Genomic DNA, 18,518 nt, shown 5'->3' with positions numbered 1-18,518 from the left:
TTTTTTTCAGCTGCGTTTTTTGTCGTCTTTTTGATATTTCATGTTTTAAGTAAAACCACTTTGTTTTGTAAACTTTCTGTTACTTATCTTTGATAAAACATTACTGATAATCTCCTGTGTGGATTACATGCGTTTTAAGTGCACTTCTACTGTGGAAATACTCTAAAAATAGGCACCTTTTAAACTCCTCAAAATACTCGTTTTGTGAACTTATCCTTGAGGTTTGTAAAACTACAAAAGGGACTTTATTTTCATCACCGTTTCAACATCATGCATTTCAAAATTTTAAAGGTATACTCTGTCGCACATGTTTTTCTATCTTTCCCACAAATTTCCCTATATTGTTTTTGTGGCATAATCCAAATTGAAGTCATAGGACAGACTGTTATTTTTTTTTTTGTTTTTGGGAGTTCAGTGGAAAAAAATCTGCTTTATCTGCACAAGGATTAATTCTCTGAATTACATATTAGTTGTTCCAACTGCAAATAGAACAGAAAGTAGGTCCTGTTTTTTGAGGCTACCTTATGGCTCTGTGCACATCTGCATCATGATTTTCTTCAAAAGCTGAAGCCAATACGTAGCACTTGATGTTCTGCACGCCGATCCCCTTCTGCAATAGATGGAACCCGCTTATATTAAGGCCTTTGGGTTCCGTAACCGCATCATTACGACTAGAAAAAACAACAAAATCTATGATGCAGGTGTTGGCTTCGCCTAGGTCTTTGTTTCCGTTCACTTTTCTGTTCTGGCATTCTGTTAGGTTTTTAGGAACTCCCAATTCATGCCCAAAATGGATCCGTTACGTAACTACTTCAAAGTCAGGCCCCACTGACTATTATGTGGTCCATCTTGGTTCTGTCATCTGTCAGTTTTTGGAACAGAAGGATAAGTTTTACATGCTGCTTTTTCTTCTGTTTTAATAAGACCCATATCGGAACCCAGCCTGACCCTTTAATAATCAGTGGGGGGGGGGGGTCTCTCTACTTCTGTTTTATATTAGTTATTTGCTTAACAAACGGAACAGACAAACAGAATAAGAAAACGTGGCCGTTCTCCAAGGTGCGTATCTATTGCCCTAGATAAGACACCATGGGAATGCTCTTGTTTTTTTTCTCCAAAAAGGAAAACAATGAAAGTTTTTTTTTTTTTTTTTTTTTTTTTTATTCTACTGTCCATACACATACAGAGTCCTGTGTAATTTTATAATAACCTGTCCACGCTTCTGACATTTCCTACCTGTACTAAATTCCGTCCCTGAGCTCTGATTTTTAACCATAGCAGCTGGTGTTATATTGCTTCCACATGAAGTCTGTAAGATACAAATATATCTGGTATTTTATCTATAGACATTTCCAATGTATAAAGCAGATTGAATAAGTAACAGCAATTCTATTTATGGCAAAACGAGCTGCAAACGTCAGTGATGATCTCCTTTTTGGACTAGTATTTGCTTTAGTCTTGAGATGTTGGCAGAATATCCACACTAGTTTTCTACTGTACACTTCTGCCCGCTTCGCTTCTGTTACAGAAGCTGATCTTTGTACTTTTTTTTTTTTTTACATTATATTGTATCCAGAAATAATATTTTAGCCAGGCTCACAAAGTATTTGATCAAAGTAAGCAGCATAATTTAGCCTGTGGCTGTAGTCTTGTTTTTCAGAATTATACATTTGGCCTGGCATTATTAGCCGCAGTCTGGTCAGTGCAGCTTTCCTTGTCTTATCAGTTGTGTAATTTATAACTATATTCACATGGAGCAGCTTTATCTGCATGTACCAAATTGTGATTTCCATGCTCATTCACCCCCCTCTAGAATTTACACAAAGCATAGCTACAAGTAACATATGGAAAAACATGTATTGAGCAGAGCTGAGCAAATTTTTTAAAGTTTGATTTTTGTTCTATTTTGTCCAAGTCGACTGAAAAAATCCGAACCAATTCAGACCAAAATTGAAAGTGTAACTAAAAGAATATTATTATGCTATGAGTTTTTTTCCCAGTGAAGGAGGTTAAAAAAAACAATAAAGGATTGTATGCACCTGCTCTGGACTGTGTCCTGCTGCCACAGCTCTGCACCGGGTGGTCAGATCTGTTCTTTAGGTCTTCCGGTCTCTGATCTTTGGGTCTTTGTCTCTTCCGGCGCTGACTAGTCCTTATGTGGTCATATGGGACGTTGTGTGAGGACCAGGAGTGTAGGGGAGCTGTGACCTATGGACTGGTGAGTTTAGCCCAGTTTTTTAAACCTTTCTTAACTTTCAAAAGACTTCATAAAAATGGCAGCTTGCTGGCTGCCATTTTGCTGGATTAGTGCAAATTAAATCACAAACATTTTGGGTTTTGGCAAATCTAAAATTTTTCATCACAAATTTAATTCAGTCATTTCAAGTTATGAGGTATGCTCCAGATAGGAAAATCCTCAGCTGTGCTTGTGGTTGTTTTTTTATGCAGTATGTTTCTATGGTTTTGTGCAGTTTCACTTACATGCGTTGAACTGTCCTTAAGGCTATGTTCACACACGTTGTGTTTTGCTGCGTATTTTGTAGCAGATTTTCATCTGCGTCTAGCAGTACCAGCAAAGTCTATGAGAAACCAGAATTCTCTGTTCACACGTTGCTTTTTGTTTGCTGCGTATTGTCTGCATTGCTTGTGACGCGCCCCCTGGGACATATTCCTTTTTGAGGGGAATACCCGGCACCGGATCAGATGGGGGGTTGTAGTCTCCGAGCGGCTGTGACCCGGTCCCGTGCCCAGGGCGTCAAGCTCAGTGTGATGTGGCAGTCCTACAGATGTTACTAAGTTCTTAATGTCGACTACGCCACCCGTTGTGTTGCGGTCACTATGGCCGCCGCTGCAGCAGGGTCCGCTGAGGCTGATGGTATAGGTGCAGCTTGTGATGGTATAACCCCCAACGGGTGGGGTATAGCCTCAGAGGGGACAGGCGCAGAGGATGGGGGTTGTGGTGGTGTAGTGCAGACGGCAGTGAAGACAGAGTCGGGTTGTGCAGTTAAGGGTGTTTACTTACTGCAGATGTTGTACTGGTCACTCCAGCTGCTAGTGACCACCCGAGCCGTGCTGCGTCCACCAGGTCCTGGATCCAGCCAACCCCCAAACAAGTCCGGAGCGTGGCCCTGAGCTCTCCCTCTGTCCTTTCTTCAGCCGTCCCCACCAGTGATCCACCTAGGTCCAGCTCCCTCGGGCCTTCTGTTGGGACACCCTTGGCCCTGGGTTCCCTGACCCTTCATGTGGTGTGCCTTCGGGGTGAATGTGGTGGGTGACCGTGACAGACACTGCCCACGGTCTCCGGTCTCTGGCTGGGGATTGTTTTTACCCCCACCAGCTTGGGTTCCGGTACCCTGATGCTGACTCCTCACCCGGTGCTCTGATTTGGGTTCTTGGGTCCCTTCTCTTCTGTGCTCTGGGTCTTTCTCTTTTCTCCTCTCTCACTCTGGGTCTTGGTCTTTCTTCTCTCCTCTCCTAACTTGTTTTCTGCAGCTGATCCTCTCTGCATCTGACTCTCTGCGTCTGACCCTGATTCTAGTTGGTGCCCACCTTATATACACCCTCTATGTGTGAGCTCAGGTGACCAGCACCCAATGAGCTCCTATCTTTACCCAGGCTGCTCCCCCTATCTGCCCCTACACTACATGGGATGTACCACCCCCCTCCCACTCCAGCCAGGAACAGACTCGGTCGTACCTGCACATTTCTAAGTGGGAGTACCGTCGGTCTGTTCCTCGGAAATGGGATGTATGTAGTGCATGCAGCCTACCGAGCTCAGTTCCACTCTCCATCCTTACCCGGGAGTGGAATATCACACCTCTGGGTTGAGGTGCAATACCCCTGTAGCAGCCGAATCCTCAGGGTGCTACACTTGCGTATTTGAAAAATAGAGCATGTCACTTCTTTCAGCTGCAGAAAACGCACTTGCGTTTTTGCTTCATAGTTTTCACCCATAGGAAGTAATGAGTGGTCAAAAATACGCAGCAAATACGCACGTTGTTTACGCAGCTGTTTTCCCGCTAGAGAAAAGTTAGCGGATTTGCAGCAGAAAAAAACACAACGTGTGTGAACATAGCCTTACATTAGTTGTGTATTCTGCATGGAGAGTCTGGAACTAATCCACAACTCCTTTTAGGTCATGTTCAAACGGCCCAACTATATGGCATACTCCCACGTCAACGTTTTCTTTTACACTTGGTTGTCTAACGATGACCATAGCTGATTTACAAAGGTCTTTAATCACATGTTTTAGTTCAGGGTCCAAACTACACATCCTTTATATGTTGCCCATAGGAAAGCTGATGCTTAGAGCTTTCTGCAAATGAGGCTTTGTTCCCTCGATGGGTATTTGGTGCATTTTTGTTGTTGCAGATTTTCTGCACCAATTAGCTACAATAGGTTGGTTGCATTATTCTGCATGCGTTTTTATCATAATTTTACTCTTCTAGGTATTTTATATTAAGCTGCTTTGTTTTTAAAAGTTCCTGCTTTTTGGCTTTGTCTAAGCTTTGTTCATACAGTAAAGTGTGATCCTTAGGAAAATAAAAAAAGAGAGATACATACAGACTAAGAAAATGAATGGGAAAGCGAAAAACAAAGAACAAAATCAAACCATAAAAACAAAAGTGTTTGTTTTTTTTACCTGCATATTTTACACCTCTAATGCAATTGTTTGGGGAAAAGTCCCACAAATTTGAGCGTACCTGCAAGAAAAGTTGACTTGTTGTGGATTTCAAAAACGCACTGCAGGTTAGTTTACGCGGCTTTAAAAAAAAAATAAAAAAAACCCCAGGGGACATGAGATTTCTATAAATATTATACACTTTCCTGGAACTGTAAGGCTGTGTGCCCACTATGAAACGCTTAAAAAACGCTTGGTAGAAGGTCTGCCATGTTCCCCAATGATAATCCGCATGTGCTGTGCACATGCTGCGGAGATTTCCACTGCGGATTATCATTGCGGAAAAAAACGCAGCACTACCAATTATTTTGCGGAAGTGCTGTGTTTTCACCGCCATTGACTTGCATTGGAACGCATGGAATCCGCATCACTGCATCTGTACATGCGGAATCCAAACTTTTCAATGTGCGGATGGTACCCGGGTCTGGAGAAGAGGAGACTCTCCTCCGGACCCAGGCACCATAGTACCTGTAAAAAAAAACAACAACAATAAAATAAAAAATAAATATTATACTTAAATTTTGATGGCCCCCGGTCTCCTTGCCGGCAGCTCGCGGTAGACTAAAGGACCTGCGCTGACGTCATTTAGTCATGTAACGGGTTACGCGACCGCTGACGTCGGCAGGTCCTTTAGTCTACCACGAGTTGCCAGCAAGCAGAGACAAGGAGACCGGGGGCCATCAAAAGGTAAGTATAATATTTATTTTTTATATTTTACCATTCTTTTACGGTCAGACTATATATGCCTGTTGCATGGATTTATATAGTGTGACCAAGTTGACAAGCACTTTCCAAGTGATGCTAAAATCACTTGGAAAGCGCTTGACAACCCGCATGCGGAAATGCATGTGAAGAACGCTTCACATCTGCATGTCCCTGGCAGGAAAACGCATGTACAATCCACATGTACAATCCGCATGCGATTTTTCTGCCAGGGAGATGCAGAAACGCTCAGGAAAAATCCGGAGCATTTCTGCATCGTGGGCACATAGCCTAAGTAATATTTGTTTTGCACAGTGAAAATAAGCAGCACTCATCTTGGGATCTTAAACTTAGCAGCACCAAATGACCTTGAATGGTTGATGAAAGCGAGAATAGTGTATTCATGTGAAATAGGTTAGCTGATTTACTTTTTTTTTTTAAGAAGGGATTGGAGAACACCCGCTGAGTGATTAATATTGACGTCCCATTGGACTTATTAGTCTTTTGAAGCGTAACAGCGCTTTTACACAAATTTTTACATGTCATAGAGACGTCAGAAGTTTTGATTAGTTCAAGTCAAGGTGCCTACGAGTCACTAAAGCAGCAATCAAGCAGAGGCCATACCCAGCCGAGTCGTAGAGAGAGCCGGTCAGAGCAGCGTGAATTGTGCACCGCAGCTCAAAATGTAAGATGGTACCCACCCCATGTGCTTTGGCCAGTCCCTCTACTAAGTACTCGTTCTACGTCGACACAGACAGCGCCTTGGAGGGGGCGAATACCGTGAACGCAGTCAGCCAGCACAAACAGTGAACGCAGTCTGCCAGCAGTTTAGTGTGGTTCCATATTTGAATCAGAGCAGACACAGCCAGTATTTAGCATAGGGAGCAGTCCATTTTGGACTCCTGAGGTCTAGCACAGCTCTCTTGTAGCCCTACTGCCTGGGGACAGCTCTCTTGTAGCCCTACTGCCTGGGGACAGCTCTCTTGTAGCCCTACTGCCTGGGGACAGCTCTCTTGTAGCCCTACTGCCTGGGGACAGCTCTCTTGTAGCCCTACTGCCTGGGGACAGCTCTCTTGTAGCCCTACTGCCTGGGGACAGCTCTCTTGTAGCCCTACTGCCTGGGGACAGCTCTCTTGTAGCCCTACTGCCTGGGGACAGCTCTCTTGTAGCCCTACTGCCTGGGGACAGCTCTCTTGTAGCCCTACTGCCTGGGGACAGCTCTCTTGTAGCCCTACTGCCTGGGGACAGCTCTCTTGTAGCCCTACTGCCTGGGGACAGCTCTCTTGTAGCCCTACTGCCTGGGGACAGCTCTCTTGTAGCCCTACTGCCTGGGGACAGCTCTCTTGTAGCCCTACTGCCTGGGGACAGCTCTCTTGTAGCCCTACTGCCTGGGGACAGCTCTCTTGTAGCCCTACTGCCTGGGGACAGCTCTCTTGTAGCCCTACTGCCTGGGGACAGCTCTCTTGTAGCCCTACTGCCTGGGGACAGCTCTCTTGTAGCCCTACTGCCTGGGGACAGCTCTCTTGTAGCCCTACTGCCTGGGGACAGCTCTCTTGTAGCCCTACTGCCTGGGGACAGCTCTCTTGTAGCCCTACTGCCTGGGGACAGCTCTCTTGTAGCCCTACTGCCTGGGGACAGCTCTCTTGTAGCCCTACTGCCTGGGGACAGCTCTCTTGTAGCCCTACTGCCTGGGGACAGCTCTCTTGTAGCCCTACTGCCTGGGGACAGCTCTCTTGTAGCCCTACTGCTTGGGGACAGCTCTCTTGTAGCCCTACTGCCTGGCGACAGCTCTCTTGTAGCCCTACTGCCTGGCGACAGCTCTCTTGTAGCCCTACTGCCTGGCGACAGCTCTCTTGTAGCCCTACTGCCTGGCGACAGCTCTCTTGTAGCCCTACTGCCTGGCGACAGCTCTCTTGTAGCCCTACTGCCTGGCGACAGCTCTCTTGTAGCCCTACTGCCTGGCGACAGCTCTGTTGTAGCCCTACTGCCTGGCGACAGCTCTGTTGTAGCCCTACTGCCTGGCGACAGCTCTCTTGTAGCCCTACTGCCTGGCGACAGCTCTCTTGTAGCCCTACTGCCTGGCGACAGCTCTCTTGTAGCCCTACTGCCTGGCGACAGCTCTCTTGTAGCCCTACTGCCTGGCGACAGCTCTCTTGTAGCCCTACTGCCTGGCGACAGCTCTCTTGTAGCCCTACTGCCTGGCGACAGCTCTCTTGTAGCCCTACTGCCTGGCGACAGCTCTCTTGTAGCCCTACTGCCTGGCGACAGCTCTCTTGTAGCCCTACTGCCTGGCGACAGCTCTCTTGTAGCCCTACTGCCCGGCGACAGCTCTCTTGTAGCCCTACTGCCCGGCGACAGCTCTCTTGTAGCCCTACTGCCCGGCGACAGCTCTCTTGTAGCCCTACTGCCCGGCGACAGCTCTTTTGTAGCCTCTACCCAGTTCGTGCATTGCAGTCTGTGCTCGTACTGTGTTGCAGGGATGTCTGCATGAGCCCTTAGAATTACAAGCGATCCTTTTGAAGGCAACCATAATATGGATGTGGCCCTCGGTGAAAATGAGTTTCACTCCCCTGCTATACGGAATGAAAAAAATCCTATTTTTCTTTACTGTTTGTACAGAACTTGTTCAGGGGAAGTTATTTTAGTCTTCAATCTCTTGCTTTCAGAATTATATCCACCAACTGGGGTAATCTATGGTTATATTGATGGTTGGTACGAATCAATTCAGAGGGACCTGGTGTATTATACATGTCAGTAGTCTGTGGCCGCTGGATGAGAGCCACTTCTTACCTGGCAGCATCCTCGGCTGTGCTTTTGATTAGCCATCCTGGAGCGACATCATCATTGTAGCATGCCGTACATGTGGCTAATCAAGAAAAGAGCTGCGGGTGCCGGAGGTGGGAGGCAATTCTCAGGGCTAATGTGAAGTGGCCCCAGATTACTGATGTGGCTGCTAGACCGGGTCCTGTGAATCCATTCGCACCAACTCCAAAATTATGATCTGACTAAAAATGGAGATTTCATCAAAAATTTATATCAAAACTCCAGTTTAACATTGCCGGTCGGTAGATAAACTTCTGTTCTGTGCTCTGCATTGTGTCCTTTAAATTAATTGTGCACTTTCACCGAATCCCGTTGTAAGTGCATAGGGGTGGTCATTACTGTTAGCATTTAGCAGATGACTGATTCAGAAGAGTTTTTATGTTTAATTATGAATCAAACTAACAAATTAGATATGATCAAGGCTTAAAAGAAAATGCAATGCAGTTATTCTAGTATTGTCCAAACACTTTGTTGCTAAACTAATATTAATTGTGTGCTGTTATTTTGTCCTGTTTGTCCATATTTTGTGTCATCTACATTTAAAATATAAATATATGTTTTTTTTGCTTGATACTTTAGGTGAGGTGTTTGATTACTTAGTTGCTCATGGAAGAATGAAAGAGAAGGAGGCGCGGGCTAAATTCCGGCAGGTACGTTTAGATGATCTAATTGATTTTGTTTAATTGGCTAAAATTCCATGTGTTGTTTAGGTTCCATTCGTATATTATGCACAGATCTTATTAATAGCTTTTTTAGGTTGTTTAAATGGGACAAATGTGTCATTTGCACAATTTAAAAGGCGTTGTAAAAACATGGCTGCTTTCATTCAGAAACATTGTGTTTATTGTAGCTCAAGCCTGCTCATGTGTTGGCATTTTAGCCTTTGGTTCTGTGCCAGGACACGGCCTTTTGTAATTAGATTTCAAAGCTTCACAATTTGTATGTGTTATCTAGCTCAGGAGAAAGCCAGCATTTTATTTATTTCCTGTTTAAAGATAGTGTCACATTACAGCATTGTGAGAAGCAGAAAAACAAGAAATCCTTCACAAGTGTCATGGAGATGCCAAACTTTATTGCCTCCCTGCTTTTTAATATGTTACTTATTAGAGTTAACACTTTCCAAATATTCATAAAGCACATATTATATAACCAGGTTGGGAATATAACCAATTTGGGTGTCCTCCCCCCTTAATTTTAATAGGGAAAGTAAAGCGGTGGAGTAATACTATCAGAAACTTGTGAACCCACAGGAAATGGAGTAGACCTAAACCACACAAATAAGTTAAATCGTATACATATTTATTGAAATTGATTAAAAATAGCTAACATACAAAATATTGTGGTCTAATAAGGAGGAACATGCAAGTGGAGAAACCTCAGTATCCAATATAAAACATAGTTACATCAGAAGCATCTTGCAAAAATATAAAAAGACATGCCATGAGCCTATAGGGATCACATAATATAAATATTCTCAGAATCCCATAATTGCATGAAAAGAGGTTATGGTAATATAGAAAGCAAGTGCCATAAACCTTTGAACCTCATATAGTGCATGCAGTGAATATTAATTAAGGACCCATATAATTATATGTTCCATAGATAAGTGCAAAATTAGTATTTATCAGATAGGCTTACCCATAGTGTCAGAGGATAAGGGTGCTTTCCAGGCTGCCCCGACGCACGTTTCGCATAGCTGCTTTTTCAAGGGGAGGCTTTATATCTACTGTCCAGCTGCGAAAAATATATAAGTAAATTATATATATGGAGCAGTTATGCATCACGAGTTCCATGCCTAGTAAAGGTGCTTTTATGTCATCGCCGTGGCGAGCATGTCTAGTGAACCGTGACATCAGAAACATGCTCGCAACATTTTGTTGATGACCCAACTCAACCATATTGGATAATATAGGCAGAATAGAATAGGATAAGAAATGGCAAAGGATTCAGAGTGGGGTGGTTTAAAGGGAATTGTAATGAAACAATCTGATGACTTATAGTAGGATGCCTGGAGCTGGATTTGGAAGGGAAGGGGTGTTGTAATGGAGCTGTGCAATAGTATAAAGTGCAATGTGCACACAAAATTGTATTTCATTGGATGAATCAAAAATAAGTGAAATAAAATAAATGCCCAAAGTTAAGAGTGGAAGGCAAAAACTAAAGATGAAAAAGTGACAAAAGCACAAAGACGTGATAAAAAAAAAAAAAATGAATGGATAATGGTGAGAGTAAAATAGTGTGTGTAGATTGTACTACTTGGTGTTTGCCATTAAAAGTGGATAAAACGTTATCATTAGTGGTGAAAATAATGATTTATATAATGAGCAGCCAATAACATGTTTCTTTTTCTTCTTTTTTGTTACCTTTTAGATTGTGTCTGCTGTTCAGTATTGTCATCAGAAATTCATAGTTCACAGAGACTTGAAGGTAAGAAGTGATTGGCGCCGCGGTCACCCTTGTTCATCACTCGCTTCATTTACACAGAGAACTTTAGAATTGTCCGGGCGTTCAAGGGGTCGGATCCCCATTGATCATACATTTATTAACGTCCAGTTTATTCCAAGCAAGTATTAGTACAGAATTGCCAAATGGATTCTATAAATCCAGTAAAAGATTTAAAAATGCTTACTAAAGTTGCACAAAGTTACCAGAAGAGTTTATTTATTTTCTTGAAGTGAAGTCTGTGGTTAAATTAACAAGAGAATTGCAATATATAAATCCTTAGATACGTTTTTATGATATTTTCACATATTTTAGAAACTGTTATCTCTTTCCCACCTCTCCTCTTTAGGCTGAAAACTTGCTGCTAGATTCTGATATGAATATAAAGATTGCTGATTTTGGCTTCAGCAATGAATTCACTTTTGGGAACAAGCTGGACACGTTTTGTGGAAGCCCACCCTATGCAGCCCCTGAACTTTTTCAAGGAAAGAAATACGATGGGCCCGAAGTGGATGTGTGGAGTCTCGGAGTTATTCTTTATACATTAGTCAGTGGTTCCTTGCCTTTTGACGGGCAGAACCTTAAGGTAAGTACGTGCAACGAAAAAAATAAAGTACTCAATCTTGAAGGGAACCTGCCTGCTACTTTGTTGTCCTCTCGTGACAGCAGCATGCAGTAGTATCTTCCAGCAATTTTTCTGGTGTTTGATTACTACACTTTTTTTTTTCCTTCTTTTTTTTTGGATTCCCATTTTACAAGTGTTTTGAGTAGGGTTGTCAGGACTTGACTTGACTCCTGCCAATCCGTAGAGTGGTGTAGGCTCTGTCACATATTAAAAAAATTGTTGGTACCCTTTAAACTTTAATACTAGCATCGTCAGGAAGAGTTTGATATAGTCATGATATGCATGCTCACCCTTCCTCCAGGTGCTGGTTGGCGGCTGTTCTCCATGTTTTTGTGCATAGGGAGAAAATTGCCAATCAGCAGCAAGAGGATGAGGGAAGCCTTCATATCATTCTTTTAACCCCATTTTGAACTTATACAATCATTACAGAAAACAGCATTTTTACAACAATAACAGTAAGTCCAAATGAGAATAAAAAGCTGTAGATTTCACCTTTTGCTTTTGCCCAGGTGTCATCCACAGCAGAATACCTTAGCGGACGTGTGTGTGAGATTTTAACACCTCTCATCCACATTATGCTGAATTTTTCTGCATGGAAATTACGCTGTTGCTCAAAGTACAAAGTCTACCAATTTCAACCCCTTTCCTTGTAGCAGGGGTGAAATCCTACATGTTACAGATACAGAGTTTGCAGTGGTAAAATGTTTCTGTTGTGGACCCAGCCTAGCAAACTCCAGTCCTGTTAGCCTGACGTTCTTATGGTGAGGTTTGTAGAAGAAGGGACTAATATAAACCTCTCACTACTGATGTCTTTCAGGAATTACGAGAGCGTGTGCTAAGGGGCAAATATCGTATCCCTTTTTACATGTCTACAGACTGTGAAAATTTGCTAAAAAAATTCCTCATACTAAATCCAAGCAAGAGGGGCACACTAGAGGTGAGTGCAGTCTGTTATATGTTTATCCTCTACTATGGGTTTCTATCAATAAACTTTCAAATATTTAATGGAATTATTACAATCTATATGTTCTTCATAGGATAGGTAATGACTTGCTGATCAATTTGGGGCCAATTGCTGGGACCCCCATCAATCCTAAGAATGGGTTCTGTAGAGTCCCTTGTGAATGAAGCAAAGGCTCTACATTCATTCTCTAAGGGACTGTCAGAAAATGTTACTTGGCTATCTCCAGCAGTCGCATAGAGAATGAGGTTGTGGTCCCTGTTTCATTTCAGAGACCCATTCTCTGAAATGGGGGTGGGGGGATTCCAGAGGTCGTATCATGATTTGATCTGCAAGTTATCGCCTATCCCATGGATACCTGGTTACTTAGATTTGTTCTCTTGAAGTTTAATATTTTATCATCAAGCCATGGGAATGAGGCTGCAAAACTGCAGAGAACGCCATTTCATTTCATGAATTTTTTGGAACATTTGATGTTTAAAATCTTTTTGCTAGTAATATATTACCTGTACTTGCCATGTTCTTTTTAGACAATCGCAAGTTATATGGGATTCTTGCAAACAAAAAAAAATAGCATTTTATTTTTAGTTTAGTTTTTACAGTATTATGTGGTATAAATAACATGGGATCTAATTTTGCAGGTAATCACAATTACTGAGGATAACAATTTGTTTTTTTTTCTACTTTTTACAAATACATTTGTGTATATGCATATTTATTTATTTTTATTTATTTTTTTTAATTTGATTTTTCTATATGTTAACTTTTGTTAAGCAACTCGAACATGCCTTTGATTGGATAATGCACTGCAATACTTCCATATTGAAATGTATTGGCTGATCAGTGCTCTCTAATTAAGCCCCGCCTGTCATTATGGCAGCAGTAACACATTCGTGTGACTTCTCCCTGTGCTGTCTGTTTTTTGTTTTTTTTTCTTTTCTCTGACAGCACACTGACCCATATAATTTAATTGATCCATACATACATCCGTTATTAAAACAGATCCATGTGTCTCCTCTCTTTTTTGGATCAGATTCGACCATTAAAGTCTATAAAAACAGATGAAACATGGAAGGCACTTCCAGATTAAATCCTTTTTTTTCTGATCCATTTCTAAAAATCAATGGATAAAAATGTTCAGACAGTCTACCTTCTTTAGTAAAGAAAAAATACAAAATAACTAAAATAGTTGCAAAAACTAAGATACGAAATCAAAACTAATGAAAATTAAAATATAGAACAAAAAAATACGAATGCATCTAGAAAAGTTGCAAAAAACATCGGAGAAAAAAATTGGTCTGTTTATTTCGGATGGTAAGGCTGCGTGCCCACGTTGCGTATTACAAGCGTATATGCTGCGGAATTTCCGCAGCGTAAACGCTTGTAAAACGCATGTATATCCGCACCCCATGGTCCCCAATGGCATTCCGCAATGTCAATGCCCATGCTGCGGATTTTTCCGCAGCGTATATGCTGCGGTCAAAAATCCGCAGCATGTTCATTAATTTTGCGTTTACGCATGCGGAATCAATGTGCGGATGGTACCCAAGTCTGGAGGAGAGGAGACTCTCATCCAGACCTGGGTACCAAAGAACCTGTAAAAAAAAGAATAAAATAAAGTTTATGCTTATCTTCTGATGTTTTCCCTCCGTCGCGCTGTTGTGTGAAGGACCTGCCACGTCATTGAGTCATGGGACCCATCACATGACTCAATGACATCACCGCAGGTCCTGCACACAACAGCGTGAGCCGCTCAAGACTCCGGACGGGGCAAAGAATGCATCGGTAGGTGAGTATAAACTTTATTTTTTACCATTCTGATTCTTTTTTTTTAACTATTATTTGGTCACACTATATAAATCCATGCCGGTTGCATGGATTTATATAGTGTGAACAAGTTGTCAAGCACTTTTCCAAGTGATGCTTAAATCACTTGGAGAAGTGCTTGATAACCCGCATGCGGAAATGCATGCAAAGACGCCTCACAAACGCTTCTACCTGGCGGGAAAAACGCATGTAAAATCCGCATGCGATTTTCCCGCCAGGGAGAAGCGTAAAAAATATGCGTCAGTTCCGCAACGTGGGCATATAGCCTAACACTCACAGATTAGTGAATGCAGCTGACTACAGAAGAGGTGTAAGGAGGCAATAACCTGACAGTATGGAGATGGTTTTATTTCATGGGCGCTATTGAATGTAACATCTAAGGGTTTAGAGTGCAAGAATCGATGTTTAACTCAGTTACGGTCAGTTGCAGGTGGGTGTCAGCTGTACACCACAGCAGGCACCCATTGCAAACGGAGCTGGCCCCCTGTTAGGGCAGCTGGAGATTTACCAGATTACACCATTAGCATCTCATAATGTTTAGTTTAAGAGAGAATTTGCTAGCTAGCTTCTTTTTTTTTTTTAATTTCTAAATATATATTTATATTAATAGTTTCATAGAAGGTATATCTTTCAGTGTGCTGCCTAAATTACATCTGAGAAAACACGCCAGCTGATTGGTTCGGTTCTCGTCAATTGTCTTAATAAATTTGTACTTCTCTTTCTTCTTAGCAAATTATGAGGGATCGCTGGATGAATGTAGGTCATGAGGATGATGAGCTGAAGCCATATATTGAACCAGTTCCAGATTACAAGGATCCCAAAAGGACAGGTCTGTCTACGGTCATCTTATACTGTAAAGATCGCCTCACTAGTCATTAATTGTGCCTATTATGTTGTGGATATCTTGCCAGAAATCACTGCAGATATCACCCTTTGTTACTTCTTGTTAATGTGAATAATCATGGAGGTTTATATGCCTGCTAAGTTTGACTTCTTATTTAGTTAGCCTTATTCTGGTAACTCAGCAACATATTCACATCATTTGCACTGACCATGACAACATTATTATATTGAGGTGGTGGGAATTCAGCATATTAATAATAATCCCAAATGCAGTGTTTGGCATTTGTAGTATTTCCTAACTCCTGGTGCCTTATTACTGCATTGATGCAATGGTGTAGACAGTGAAGATCTCTGCAGTGATGCTTTTAATTTGTCAGGAAGGCAAAGAGAAGTCTGCCAAGCCTCTCTGCTGCTCCTCTTCCTTAGGTTGAGTGACAATTTTGCATTATGATGAAGACATGATTAATGAGATGCAGACTAGATGATGAGGATGTGCAGCCTGAAAACAGTATTGAAATGATGCTTATAAACCGTGCATCCACCTGTCACACATTACTGGGATGTGCAGCTTAAAGTGGAATTGTTTCTGTGCTGTCAGCAGAGAAGAAAAGGAGCTGTCAAGTCGCATAGTTCTCCATCCTATGTGACAGCAAAAATGTCTTCCAATTTTCTTTACCTACTTGGTATTAGTTTTAACTGTACCTTGAGTTATAAATGAAAAAATCAAATGTTGCAGCTCTTACAAAAAGCTTTACCTTTTGCAGTGTTGCTAATTAGCAAGGTCCTCCTCCTTTTCTGATCTTTAGCAGTATAAACTGTCCTGCTGCTTACACCAGTAACTGACTGTAAAGCTCCAGCTGCACAGACAGCTATGCTGCACACTCCTGTAACTGACTGTAAAGCTCCAGTAACTGACACCTATGCTGTACCCTCCTGTAACTGACTGTAAAGCTCCAGCATCAGAGACATCTATGCTGTATCCTCCTGTAACTGACTGTAAAGCTCCAGGAGCAGAGACATCTATGCTGTATCCTCCTGTAACTGACTGTAAAGCTCCAGCAGCATACACCTATGCTGTACCCTCCTATAACTGACTGTAAAGCTCCAGTAACAGACACCTATGCTGTACCCTCCTATAACTGACTGTAAAGCTCCAGCAGCACAGACACCTATGCTGTACCCTCCTATAACTGACTGTAAAACTCCAGCAGCACAGACACCTAAACTGCACGCTCCTGTAAAGCTCTTGCAGCACAGACACTAATGCTGCTCACTCCTGTGACTAAGGTCCAGCAGGAAAAAGCTGTTTCCCTAGCATCTGTAGACTGCAAGAATATTTTTCTGCCAATTTCCTATTGATCTAGGAAACTGTGCACAGGTCTGTGCTGCTGAAGCGGTGGAGTCAGTGACCATAGTGTCCTGCATAGGTATCTGTGCTGCTGGAGCAAAGACGGATCCGTATCCTAATCATCAACACTTCAAGGGTGAAACTCATTGTGAGTAATGCAATATGTTTTTTTTTACTGGAGCTATACTTAAAATAATAACCCCAAATACTGGTTCTGATCTCTTCTTTGGTCGCTGCTTTTGTTATGCTAAAGTCCTGTGGTTGTACATCGCTGTCTACAGTCTGGAGCTCTGTAAAACAGATTATACTTCTCTGTAAAGATTAATAAATGTGCATCACTGTAATACTATCTACTATAGCAACTGGTAAAGTCACCTCCATCTGGAGAACTGGGTGTAAATACATATTTTTTTTTTTTTGTTATTTTCTCGGTTATAGAATTAATGGTAACTATGGGTTACACGCGGGAGGAGATCCAGGACTCTCTTATTAACCAGAAATATAATGAGGTTATGGCAACATATCTGCTTCTTGGCTACAAGTCTTCTGAGGTATAGTATACAACCATGACGCTCGTTGTATGTGTATAGTTTGTACAAATACACTTCCATCTTGGTTATAATGGATAACTTTTCATTCTGTTATGTTTTATTTTCTCCATCATTTACTAAGCCCACTCTGACAAATGTTGGAAAAATGAGCTTTATAGATTGTGACCAATTAAGGGTGTTAAATCTACCCTATCTTTAAGGCCATGTTCGTACATGCAAAAAAATATTGCTTTTTTTTTTTCCACTGCCGGTGTCCACACGAAAATACGAAGCAACAATCTGCTCTGATTATTGCATTTCTGCCTGCCGCATATTATTTGTGTTTTTTTTTTCCCTTTCTTCTGATGCATTTTTTTTGTGTAGCTTTGAAGCAGCATTTTTTAACACTTGTTTTTGGTGCAGAAACACTGGCATTCTGCACGTAAAATTCAACTGCTTTTTTTAAATGATTTTTTTCAGGCTCTCTATAGAAGCAAATAGGGGAAAGCGCAGCAAAAAAACCGCACACTTCAACATCGTCTGTAAACTCACAGTGGGCATGGGTTTTCAAAAATTCACTTCCACTTCGCTTAAACTGATAAACACAACAGATTTTCCGCAAAAAAAGAAAAATGTAATGGGGGGAAAAAAATAAGACGTTTATGCTACTGGGGAACATGGCCTAAGAGACTGAGAAAAATCCTACATTGTGGTATTTTTCAATAATGTCCCCCTACACTGGTGAAAAACCAGACTATATATTTTATTTTTACACATTACTAAAGTTGATTATAAGGGGGTTTTCTTTCTAATTTTTTATCTTAACTTTATGAGCCTACAGCTTTAGGCAGCGCGCACACCACCACATTACAGATGTGCATCATCTGAATCTGTAATATCCAGAGTTCAGACCTATAACATTTGGGGTCACCATTTGCTAGACCCTTAGCAGTGGGAATTTTGGAAATTTATTTAATTTTTTATTTTCTTATTTTTTATTTTATTTATTTTTACTTCAATTCATCCAGTTGAGGCTAAAAAACTTTTTGCAATTGGGTTTCATTTAAAAATTTGCTCTGTTTTCCTTCTATAGCCACTGAGTTATCCCAAGTTCTAACTTTCAATGCCCTTTACTAGTATCACATTTCTTCCTTTAAAAATATTTTTTTTCCCTAATGTTTTAAGGGGATTTCCACTTTTAAAAAAAGTGGTCCCTAAATGATTGAACTAGTTGAAAATATCAAAATCAAATAGTAGTCAACCACTCCGGGTCCACCGCCAAGATTCCACCTCTGCTTCTGTCTCTCCATGTTTTGGCTGCAACACACATGGCTCACATAGACAGCAGACATCACCGCTGCAGCCAATCACTGAACTCCGTGGCTTGTTCCATCCACATCAACGGAGCCGCTGAGCTCAGTGATTGGCTGCAGCAGTGATGTGCGCTGTTGATCTGACATCACTGCTGCAACCAAAATGTTAAATAGAAGCAGCAGCGAGCTTTTGGTGGACCTAGGAAGGGTGAGTACTATCTGATTTTAAACAAGTTTTAGCATTTGGGGACCACTTTTTTTTTTTTTTTTATAGGGGATGGATCTGCAGTACCCGGCCGCAGCCACTATAGTCTTCCGACAGCATCCGAGAACTTCCGGCTGGAACCAGTAACAGCTGATAAGCTATTGATGGTCTATCCTATAGATAGGCCATTAATAAAAATAAATAGTGGCCAACCTCTT

The 18,518-nt window shown here is 41.8% G+C and overlaps 1 protein-coding gene across 9 annotated transcripts in view; it reads left to right on the top strand.

Moving 5' to 3' along the window:
- MARK2 (microtubule affinity regulating kinase 2) overlaps positions 1-18,518 on the top strand; it is a 143,916-nt gene that overhangs the window by 100,885 nt on the left and 24,513 nt on the right. For all 9 annotated transcript variants that reach the window (XM_073658545.1, XM_073658552.1, XM_073658551.1 and 6 more), the window contains exons 6-11: positions 8,786-8,856; positions 10,577-10,633; positions 10,998-11,234; positions 12,091-12,210; positions 14,791-14,890; positions 16,691-16,803. In XM_073658545.1, coding sequence (XP_073514646.1) covers positions 8,786-8,856; positions 10,577-10,633; positions 10,998-11,234; positions 12,091-12,210; positions 14,791-14,890; positions 16,691-16,803 — 698 coding nt within the window. The remainder of the gene's footprint in view (positions 1-8,785; positions 8,857-10,576; positions 10,634-10,997; positions 11,235-12,090; positions 12,211-14,790; positions 14,891-16,690; positions 16,804-18,518) is intronic.

Source organism: Phyllobates terribilis, unplaced genomic scaffold, assembly GCF_046119375.1.
Source record: "Phyllobates terribilis strain yellow unplaced genomic scaffold, ASM4611937v1 Scaffold_13__5_contigs__length_258822181, whole genome shotgun sequence".
Classification (NCBI taxonomy): Eukaryota; Metazoa; Chordata; class Amphibia; order Anura; family Dendrobatidae; genus Phyllobates; species Phyllobates terribilis.
Note: the sequence above shows the minus strand (reverse complement) of the source record. Positions and strands in the feature narration are given on the sequence as shown.